This window comes from Filicampus tigris, chromosome 6 (genome assembly GCF_054856515.1).
Source record: "Filicampus tigris isolate MCC_2025a chromosome 6, RoL_Ftig_1.0, whole genome shotgun sequence".
NCBI classification, from domain to species: Eukaryota; Metazoa; Chordata; class Actinopteri; order Syngnathiformes; family Syngnathidae; genus Filicampus; species Filicampus tigris.
In genome coordinates this window covers 22,192,898-22,203,589 of record NC_141222.1, presented here as the reverse complement: position 1 = coordinate 22,203,589, position 10,692 = coordinate 22,192,898, and the positions used below count along the sequence as shown (strand labels likewise).

Sequence of the window (10,692 nt, the reverse complement as noted above, 5' to 3'; positions counted from 1 at the left end):
GAAAAAATGAAGTTTTAATGTCGAGAATGAATATTTCGAGAATATACGGAGCAACTTCTCGCAAAAACAAAGTAACAAGACGCATCTTTTGAAGAATTTGAGTGAATAGTTGCCAGTGTTAAATTATACACGATAAAAAGATATATCACAAAATAATCTGTTGCACCATTTGAAGAAATCCTATTGGTGCACAAATACAAACTAACTAATGTTGAGAATAGTCATCGTGTTATTTTGTGTGAATGTATCCATAAAACTTTACAACTTTTTGTCTTTTAGGGTTAACTGTAATACTTTGCAATCATCAGAAGATTGTAGCAGACTGTGGAAAAAACTTTTATGTATCTTTTCTCCACTGGCATTTTATCTGAAATTCTCATCATTCGCATTTGTTTTTCACGGAATTCATGTTATTCCCGCAAGAAAAAGAAGACGAGCAGCCATGGTCTGAATTGATTTTTAATGTAAATTTTCCACTTGTGCCATTTCTTCAATTCAAACGTCTGCAAGCGACTATAACATCCAGCATGAGGACAAAAAAGTAACAAAACAAAAAACCATGCACAGGATGCCACACGAAGAAGTTGTAATGACGGTAGGACCTCACACAACTATCTGGCTGTTTGGAGTCTCTTTTGCCCATAGAAGGAATGAGATAATGAACGTAGACATCGGGAGAAGAAACAAAAGGCTGAGCTGTGTCATAAGGTCACTTGTCAAATGTAGGACAGGTTGTTTAACATCAGGCCCAACAACATTCTGCTGGCTTGCAATGTAACTCAAGGACTCGGTGTCGCTGCTTGAAGGCCGAGACGCACCAACCCGACGTCTGACGTTGGTAAGCGTCGGATTGCGCCGTGTGATTGATGTAGAGAACGTCGTGGGACTTCGGACCCCGTCAGGAGGGCGTTTCAGCATGTCGAATCGGCGTCGTCACATTTGGCCTCTCTGATTGGCTGTTAGCCAGCGAATCAGCGCACGGGGAAATAACAGGAAGTGACACATGCGGATAAACAGTGAGCACGTCTTTGCTGCCTTAATCTTCTTCGCGTCGGAGTTTATCGTGAGCGAAAAGTATAGCCGAATGCGTTATGTTTTTATAATCCGCCCCCGGCCAATAGTTTTCCGGTTGGCTTTTTCTAACCATGAAGAATAGTGACTACCGCCGCCGATGGTATGGAGGGGTATTGCATCTCACGCATGTGCAGAAGTTACTTTCACGGTCAGCGTCGCTGTCCGTCATAATGTATTTTTCCAGCGCGACAGGGGGTAAGCCTCGGTCCTAGTTGGCCAACGTCGGATTGGTCTATCTAGGCCTTTACATGCGACCAGCCTATCCAACCTTGACTGAGTTTTGAAACGCAAAAGAGGCACACTTCGCTTCAGAGTGAATATGAGCGGTGAAACATCGAGAGGCTAGCCACTACAATACAAAAAGTCGGGATTCGGAATACTGGGGGATCACTGATTTCCTTTCTGATTTCTGTTGTTGTTTTTTTAAGTACCATAACCAGTAAAAAGGTTCAAATGTCCATGCAGTCACAATACCACAACATGTTCTATCACAGAAAAAGATTAAGAAAAAAAAAAAAAAAAAAAAAAGGCTTCACAGTAAGAGTTTGTCGTGACTTGTGATTCTGGTTCGGGACCAAATGGGCACGCGGGATGGTTCAAACCAGAACAAAATTCAAAAGTGAAAGCTTTCCTTTGATGTTTCTATCATCGCCTGCAGTTTGTGCCGTGCCGTGAGAAAGAAATCGGGGGAATTACAGTGCGCTGGGGGACGTGATCCTTGCGGCCTCTGGAAATGAAGATACGGACCAGACGGCTGACTTTGAAAGACATAAAGTGCTTCTGCCAAAATAAATAATGACATTACAAAAATGGTCCCGACAAGGAAGTATCAAAACAATGCACTTGAGATGTGGAGGAGGACTGGCACTAGGGAGACATCAGAGGGGAGGTCCGAGGTACCGTTACATGGTGGGAGTCCCACTTTCGGATGTGTGGCGTGGGAGACAGGAAGTGGGGATGGGGTGGTGGTGGTGGTGGGCTCGCTTGGCAGCAATTCAACCCAGGATGAGGCTGGACTTTCCTCCTGGGGGATTCCTACGTCCAGAGGGTGGGCCGGCGATCAGATCCTCTGCTGGAGCGGCGGCGGCGGCGGCGTCTTGACGCTCGGAAGCAGCTGCTGACTCGTCACATCCTGGACACACGCGCGCGCGCACCAAGCTCTGTACTTTTTATCATTACCAGGCAGAAATACGACAATGTGCATGCAACAGCCAAAGCCAGTTTGCCGTTTGGATGAAGTGATGAGGGAAACATACACTCACCACTGTCACATACAGGCGTGTCTCCATCCTAAAATAAGGAAGGACATTCTGTCATCAAAGCGCAGGATGGAAATTTTCCCTTGACTTATAAATAGTCACGATGTTGATATTTTCTCATCGGTTACTGCTCCATTTAGTAATGGTTTCTTCTTTTGGCTAAAAAGGGAGTGCACTCATCAATGTAGAAATTGAATCACTATGCGTACTGAAAAACAATTATGATGTAATGCGACATGTTTGACCTGACTCAACCAAAAACGTTTCCACCATTTTCTGGCTCGTACTCTTGGCAAGAGGAAAAAAATATAAGCAACAGAAGTCTAGTGAAGCAGAAGCGTGGGAATTTCGCTTCCTCTTTGAATGTTTCTGTACTTTCATTGACTGCAATGAGAGACAAGTATTCTAAAGTAGACAACATACAGATGTGTAGATTACTGTATCGATTTGCACTTGCATCCACGTCATTAATCGTCTCCGGATGAAATGCTAGCACCACTTCTGAGGATCATGTAAACATGACAAAAAGCGAGAGGGAAGTACTTGTCTACTTCTGCTTTTGCAATGGCGCAGTTTGCATGTCTCACTTCCCTGTGCACCTAATGACCAGCCAGCTGATCTTTACCAATAATGGGGGGTCTGCTGAGTTCACGGCATTGGTGGCGCCTCTCCTGAGGGGGGCTGATGACTCACCGCACAGGACGCCCGTCGGCTTCCCACCTGGAAACAGAGGACATGACGCAGCGTGACAAAAACAGAGACTTGTGTCATACGCAAATGCCTCTGATTTCGATATTTATGCAATCATTTAGAAGGAAAGCGGGAGTGTGGTTGTATAAATGCCGCTATCGGGAAAAGGTGACGGCTCACAATTACAACATGGATAATGCACACATGACACAATACAGCGTTGACTCGCTATATCGTAGTTCATCGTTTACGCCGTCCCGCTAGGTCGCAGTTAACAGTATAAAGTAGGGCTGGACGATTATGGAAATAATAACATTCACAATTATCTCGATGGCGATAGAAATCACAATTAAAGAAACACTGCTTCATGTCAGTTTTTGTTTATTATGGCGGCGCCATGTGGACAAAAGCGGTAGTGTTTTGACAAAAGCCAATCACATTTCACCATGCGCGCCAGTCGCTCGCTGGCCTGCGATGTTCAAAATATATATATATATATCTTCTTACTTATATGTAAAGTGCTTTGTTAAATAAAAGTGTATTGTATTTTATTTGTGGTGGCCCTATCAGAGTAGTAGTAATATTAATTAAGCGGGGTGAAAAGGAGTAGACCACCTGGCGGATTATTCCTTCGATTAGCGTAGGGGTCTTCCGGCTCGGCAAAAACGCTGGAGGCCATCTTGTCTTTGCGGGCAGGAGGTTTGTCCTCATCGGCTCCAAATGAGATGTTGGAGGCGCCGCCGGGAGGACGCAGAACCCTGAGAAGAAAGATGCGCGGTGCCAGGTCAATCGGATGGCGGTGAATGTTTCCCATCTGATAGCTACAAGTTACGCAACTATAATATTGGATTGTAATGTCATTGTGGATGATGAGGAATTGTATAGAATAAGGTGGACGCAACTTCTGAGAGCGGCCGCCGCACTATTACAACCATTGGTGAGAGGAATTAACAGAAGAAGACAGAGATGTCATACTAACCACAAAGCTATCATGAAATGAAGTTGCGAAACACCAGAATAAGTGTTTGCTACTACAGTGCAATTTTCACGGAAGTCCGTCTGGAATTGCTTCACAGAAGAGGAAGCGGAGCCAAAAGGTCAAAAGTATATTAACATATTGTAGGGCCCAAACGATCAGGAATTTTTCGAGGCAAGTGAGGAAAAAAACTAACCTATTAAACTAAAGAATTCAAAATATATACACGACGAAGAAAATAACTGTTCGACCCTGTGAAACCTCCAACTTCATGCTCTTTTTCTGGCCAGAAATGAAGTTCATGCAGGTACCGGAGTAACAAGCCCCACCAAAAGTCCCACCTTGTGGAAACACAAAGGTTAGTACAGCTAACTACAGGCAACGTTTGTCATTAGGAGTGTCTTCTTGGGGGAGGTGTTTACTTTTGGAAAGGTTTGTTTGGTTGGCTGTCGAACCCTTGACACAAAGTACCATAAAAACACTTAATTTTTCAAGTACCACTCTGGCCAGAAATTGGTGCATTTTCTCCTTTTTTAAAGATTCATAACTTTATTAATATTCATCACATGACAATGACATTTATACCACTGGAATGGCCTATAAAATATGCGTCTGGTCTAGAGTACATTAATCAATCTTTGAAATTTTACACGCATACCTAATTTTATGTAATATATATCTATTCCTGTCAGTTGTATTATAAAATAATAGCTATTTGAAAACTAAATTCAATGAATGGACTAGTGGTTTGATTTGACGTAATGTTCGTTTTAGCTCCCAAATTGGACAGTGACCTCTTTGTTGCCTCTCGACTCGAGTGGTTGGGAAACCCACACGGGTGGCCCCACCCTACCGGAACACATCCCACGCTCCGGAGACAACAATTTTTTGGGGGGTTTCGTTTTTCATGAAAATGGATACAAGCCGTAAATCGATCCGTCGGGTGAATTTTGAAAGGAAGTTGTAGTCGAAATATGCTTTATTTAATCAGTGGCTGTCTGACTACAAGGTGTACAAAGGGACATGTGCTACAATGCTAGCTATTTTCACTGAAAATGGCTCGTTTAACGGGGCCTTTACACCAACGGAAGGACTGCGTTACTAATTTAAAAAAAAAAGGCAAATGGTTCAGAATAAGAAGGGGAAGTTCAACATTTTACCGATGCTAGTCTTTCTGGTGAACATCATTATGGTTGCTAACGTAGTGATGGAAAGCACGCAGACATTTTTTTTTTTTTACCTGGAGCTGTTTTTAGCATCGGGCTCCATCCCTTGATATGTCGTCGTGGTCGTCATTTTCACAGTAGTCGCAATAAAAACAGGACGGAATATACACGAGTTTAGGGTTGAAGTGTGTATTATTTCACCACCTCATCTTTGTCCGTCCAAATCTGTGCTGCTTCGATCAACCTGCCTCCGATCTCAGTGTGATGCGATGACAAGTTAGGTAGTGGACGAGATGTCACTTCCGGTACCACCTTGAAAATAAAGGTACCCGCAATAATAATGAATCGGACCACATCCGTTTAATTACTGTGCCATGCTCGTGCTATATCTTTTGTCAATTACGACAGGTTACCTTTGAATTATTTTTTAAACATTTTTATACGGTATACGTCATTGTAAGTTATGTATTACCGCATTATAAAACAAAACCATTCACCTCTGGACTTTTATTTTGGGGGAATTTTAAGGTGCAGCGGATATTGACAACTTTTATATGACGAGTATACCGTGGACCCTCCATGCTAGAGCATATTTTTCAAGAATTATTTTTTTTCCACTATTCGCAGGCCAACCCAATCCCTATTTCCCGCAAATAGCGGGGATCTACTGAATACTCATTTTCCTTACTACTGTGTCTATCTTTACCTCACTTGTTAATGAAACAATTCTTTTGAACTTGTTTTAAGTTTGGTCAGGCCCATTGGATTCAAACGAACTTGCACGGTTTAATAAGGAGTCTGTGTGCGTGTGCATGGGTGCCTGTCTGTCTGATTGCCTGGCCATCAGTCTACGGTGGGCAATTCCGGTCCTCGAGGGCAGTTATCCTGCATGTTTTATGTCACCCTGCTGCAACCCACCTGATTCAAATGATAAGGTGTGTGTTGCAGCAGGGAGAGATGGGAAAACAGGCAGGACACTCGACTTTAAGGAATGGAATTGGCCACCCCTGGTCTACGGTGTAGTCTGCAGTTAGCTGGCCTGGGCTCCAGCTCAGCTACAACCCTTAACAGCAGAAATGGGCACGGACTGACGGAACCTAAGGACGCAAGCCCTTTAAAAGGACACGGATGGACGGGGTCGGAGGCATATCATTTTTATCAATAAGGCCGGATTGACGATGACGGAAGGGTGCCCAGGTCTCGGACGGAGGACAGACCGGCAAAATAGGGTACAGTGCCCACCTCTGCTGAACAGGACATGCAACATAGGAAATTGGATGGATGTGTGCTTTGAATTTGAATTGCACCATAATTTTTTTAATATCTGCTGTATTATATCACTTAAACACGGGCAGGTGTTTAAGAAAAAAAAACGGCTCAATTTATTCCAATACATTTTATAACAGAATTTAAAATGCAGGGTTGCTTGATGAATAACAAATGCTCCACCTGAAACCTTCAACGATGGAAGTATAAAAACTAAGGACATGTAAATCCCCTCACCCCAAACAAATTGACACGAGTGAGTGACTGTGTAAAGCGCTACAACAACTGCGCTGCTGCTTGCGGCATGACAGGTGTTCCACTGGCTGGTAGCATATACATGACGAGAAATGGGGCAGAATGAAGATGCTCAAGGACATGGAAAAGGAGGTAGAGATGTACACAGGAAACAGTCTTTAAGGAGAACATCCTCCAGTTTGCTGCTGGAACACGTCGATCGTATCTTCGTCCTCCATTTCCAGCTGAAAACAAAGTTTGGACATCAGATGAGAGGTTAAAGACCCACACTCTGATCAGACTGGAAGGCAATCCAGTCATCCATCCATATATCTATCTCATATATGTCGATAGCCTACCCCAGCTGACTTTGGGCGAGAGGGAGGCAGATAACAGCAATATCATATCGTCGTAAATCTAGTTAAAAAGACCAAGCTGTTTTCCATTTGTGCAGTTCCAGCACCCTCTGCTGGTTACTTTATTAGTGCAGTTTAATTTGAATTAGGCATGTTTTGGCCACTGATGTTTTAAGACCCACGCTAATCGCCAGATGAAGGGGAACGTAAAACGTTTGAGTTCCTCCACAAATTGACCCGACTTGCAATGTGTGCATGTATTAGCAAGTGCCTTGATATTAGGTGTCATCAGTCGTTGTTGATCATTTTACATCACAAGTATGTAATGGGCTAAGAATGAATAAATGAGGATAAGCGGGTTGGAAAATGGATGGATGGGTGGATGGACTTGTCTTGGCATATATCATTTCTTGTTCGTAGCTCTAAAAAGCTTCAAAAGTCTTATTTCAGGCGTTAATGTAAGTTTTCCACCGTGAGGGATCAATACTACTCAAAAATCCGTTCAGACAGTAAAGTCAGGTTGTTAGTACCTGCGAGGGTGTGTCCGTTTCATTGATCGGCTGACCATCAAACCGAAATCGTATCTGCCTCATTGATAATCCCTGTGAAAAAGGACACAAAAATTATGCTCCAACTAATTCTTGATATGATGTGATTTAGACAACGATTCCCATAAAACAATTGTATGACAATATATATAGTGGAAGAATACTATCGGAAGGTGCTTCATGACATTTATATATCTAAAGAACAAAACTTTCACACGAAGCATACATGTTGAATTTGATACCACACTTCAATCTCTTATAAAACTGATCTTCAAATACTGTATTGTTTCAGGGACAAGAAAGAGCAAAAACACAATACATAAACTAACTTAAAAGATTCATATACAAAATTATAACATTTTTAGTTTAGTGTCTGGTCCACATTATTCATGAAATGACTATGAAATGAATGTTTAATGCGATAGCAAATATCTGTTGTGCACTGCTGTGTAACGAAGAAGGCTGTACAAGCTCGTCGATGAATTTGCTTCATGTGACAGTAAGAGAGTCTGGGGAAAAATGCCACCGCGTAGCTAGCCGCCTTCTGCATTGTGTGAGGGGGGTTAAAAAAAAAGTTTAAATACATCTGTGTGAACACCTCTTTACAAATATCCCATGTTATAACCGTTCACCTGATTTGGATGTATATACCCTCAAAATTAAACTGCAGTTTAAGCACATCTTGTTCATTTTATATTCATTGTGGTGACGGTATAGCCAAGAAGATAATTGCATCGATGTCCCAATTTCAATGGACGTGCCAGAACATTAAGCGTAACGGTGAGTTGTATGCTTATTTGTTTGGATGCTGGTCTGTCAAAATATGTTTTCACATGATCACAGGTCAGGGACTTCATGCCCAGAAAAAAAAAAGTGAAAGACGAAGGCAACTGTGGCTGGCTGCAGTAAACAGAGCCAACCTACCAAACTCCGACTATGCTCGGATCACTTTGTCACAGGTAAAATATTCTCTGCTGAAATATGATCGCTCTTTGTTCCATTCTTCAACGGTAGTATTTTTATCTCATTAGGTAGACTACCCTGCTAATAAATAAATGTGACTGCCCCGTAGTGTAGTGTTTTTGTGTTGGTCTTGCTAGATGCCCCGCGATTAGCTGATGAAACCAACGTGAAAACAAAACAAAACCATGCCAGTCTGTGCTGTTTTTGTTTTGTTTTTAAGATGGGTATCTCATTTCAAAATGATCTGACCAGAAAAGTGATTTAATGTCAAGCATGTATCGTGCATGCTTATGTTGGTTTGCTAGTTGCCCCGCTAGTAGCTGATGAGACCAGCACGGGAAAAAAAAGTTTATTTCAGCAGCGTAGGCCCATTTCAAAACAATGATACCAGGAAAGTGATTTCAGGCCAATCGAGTATGTATCGTAAACTATGCTCCGATATTCTCTGTGTTTTGCTCTCACAACTTTACGGTTGCCATCATGTAAATTGTAAACACACACATCGCAAACCTAGCCAGACACAAACCTGTCATATGCCTCCATACATTTATGACTCCGGAAGTCCTTCAATTCACAGAATGGGCTTGTGTAGAAAATGAGGTAGTGGACAAGATCAATGTGAAACACAATGGGCAGTGCTTGCGAATTAGTAATCCAGTCACTCTGTTGAAGTTTGTATTGGTCCAAATCGCCGATCAAACGCAAGTTGTCGGCATACCGTACGCTCACCTGCCCGCTCAAAGTCTCCGTCGCAACAGGTGGCTTCAATCCACTAAAATTATGTCGTCGCGTAAAGGACTCCAAGTGACCAGCATACACGCTGGCAAGGAAGAGGTGGAGTTGCCATCCAAAATGGACGATCGCGTGGGATTGTGGGATGCGTTACAATTTTTAGCACATACCTCCGAGCGGTCTATTACACATGATGTGTCTCACCTGCCGTTCGCAATAAGCTTTCATCAGTTTGCTGAGTGGAGTGTGCCTCTTGATCTTGAACTGCACCACCGAACCGTCCTGGCCAGCCACCTTCAGGTTGATGTGCTCGTTGTTCTCAGTTTTTAGTCCATCCTAGTAGGCAGACACAAACAACGAAGTTAATAATGTGCACCTACATGCGGCCCGCGAGCCGTAGGTTGCCTATTCCGGGAATCGTTCCATTAGAAAAACAGTCAAATAACCAATTCAAATAATCTATTCCAGCCCCTAACGTGTTTGAACGCCTCAAACAGTCCCATTACTATAATTGGACCAAGCAGGGGCGCAATGGTGATGTTTACGTCAGGGTTTCATTCCGAATTCGAACTCCGTTTCAAGCACATTAAGAGCGCTAGCCTACCATGCTAAATATGCCGCTAGCTCAATTGTGCGTTAGCGCCGGCCGGCTCCTACGGCTAAGTCTATGGTTGAATTCTTTGCCTCGACCCCGATTATATCGTTTCGTATTGTATTGTCTCTCTGGTGACTAATGTAAACACAGCGAGGGTATACGGGTGAAGGAAAAAAAAAAAAAGGCGTACATAGAAGGCATTACCTTAGGCTTCTCGTCTGCCATAGCTAATGCGTTGTTTCGGCTACCACACTTTGAAGCTTGTCTACTTCGCTGTGCGGCACCGCTCGGCCCACCTCGAAGTGATGAATAGTTAGCGCCGCCTAGCGCGTGGGAGACACAAGAACGTGGAACAAAATTTCCTGAGGTGGGTAGTAACGAGCTACACCGTAGGTGTCAAACTCATGGCCCGGGGGCCAGATCTGGACCGCGACATGATTTTATGTGGTCCGCGAAGGCAAATCTTTGTGTTGACTTGACATGTTTCTTTCAAATTGTCTTCACTTTTAACACCACATATGAGATATTGCAAACGTTTGTTACCCACCCCCTTTAAAATCAATTGAAAAGAGTTGAACTATTAACTGGCTTCTGATTTCAAAACTAGTAACGCCATTTGTTGTGTATATGTGATTATACAAAGCGATCATTTCTATGAGTTCACAGTCGTAACGGCCCTCCGAGGGACATCAAAACTATGATGTGGCCTGCGACAAAAATGAGTTTGGCACTCCTGAGCTACACCATAACCATTTTGCAACACCAATAAATTCCACCCCGAAAATTTGCAGAACAAGACGATGGAATACAGCTGACTGTGCTGTTGATGGGTT

At 43.0% G+C, this 10,692-nt stretch overlaps 2 protein-coding genes across 4 annotated transcripts; both read right to left on the bottom strand.

The window, feature by feature from the left end:
- Nucleotides 1-441: 441 nt before the first annotated feature.
- Nucleotides 442-5,488, bottom strand: jpt1a (Jupiter microtubule associated homolog 1a). 2 transcript variants are annotated; one of them, XM_086034535.1, is made up of 5 exons: nucleotides 5,370-5,488; nucleotides 3,639-3,781; nucleotides 2,959-3,053; nucleotides 2,337-2,364; nucleotides 442-2,206 (listed from the first exon to the last, which is right to left on the bottom strand). In XM_086034535.1, exons 1-5 carry the CDS (start codon nucleotides 5,372-5,374, stop codon nucleotides 2,070-2,072), a joined length of 408 nt encoding a protein of 135 aa, XP_085890661.1. In that variant the 5' UTR covers nucleotides 5,375-5,488; the 3' UTR covers nucleotides 442-2,069. The 2 variants fall into 2 exon arrangements, with proteins under 2 accessions (XP_085890661.1, XP_085890660.1); XM_086034534.1 differs by having other exon boundaries at nucleotides 5,240-5,473.
- Nucleotides 5,489-6,523: 1,035 nt separating this feature from the next.
- sumo2a (small ubiquitin like modifier 2a) lies at nucleotides 6,524-10,229 on the bottom strand. 2 transcript variants are annotated; one of them, XM_086034347.1, is made up of 4 exons: nucleotides 10,064-10,229; nucleotides 9,469-9,600; nucleotides 7,552-7,623; nucleotides 6,524-6,910 (listed from the first exon to the last, which is right to left on the bottom strand). In XM_086034347.1, the coding sequence occupies exons 1-4, from the start codon at nucleotides 10,082-10,084 to the stop codon at nucleotides 6,845-6,847; spliced, it is 291 nt and encodes a 96-aa protein (XP_085890473.1). In that variant the 5' UTR covers nucleotides 10,085-10,229; the 3' UTR covers nucleotides 6,524-6,844. The 2 variants fall into 2 exon arrangements, with proteins under 2 accessions (XP_085890473.1, XP_085890474.1); XM_086034348.1 differs by lacking the exon at nucleotides 10,064-10,229 and adding an exon at nucleotides 9,869-10,019.
- Nucleotides 10,230-10,692: the final 463 nt, after the last annotated feature.

What these genes read in the sequence shown, in the direction of transcription:
- jpt1a (XM_086034534.1), bottom strand. Translation starts at nt 5,295, where the DNA reads ATGACGACCACGACGACATATCAAGGGATGGAGCCCGATGCTAAAAAC. An exon ending in CAGCAGACCCCCCATTATTG is followed by an intron (nt 2,365 to 2,958) that starts GTAAAGATCAGC and finishes TCCTTATTTTAG; the next exon opens with GATGGAGACACGCCTGTATG. An exon ending in CACGCCTGTATGTGACAGTG is followed by an intron (nt 2,207 to 2,336) that starts GTGAGTGTATGT and finishes GCGTGTGTCCAG; the next exon opens with GATGTGACGAGTCAGCAGCT.
- sumo2a (XM_086034347.1), bottom strand. Translation starts at nt 10,084, where the DNA reads ATGGCAGACGAGAAGCCTAAG. An exon ending in TGGCAGACGAGAAGCCTAAG is followed by an intron (nt 9,601 to 10,063) that starts GTAATGCCTTCT and finishes TCTGCCTACTAG; the next exon opens with GATGGACTAAAAACTGAGAA. An exon ending in AAACGGACACACCCTCGCAG is followed by an intron (nt 6,911 to 7,551) that starts GTACTAACAACC and finishes CTTTGTTTTCAG; the next exon opens with CTGGAAATGGAGGACGAAGA.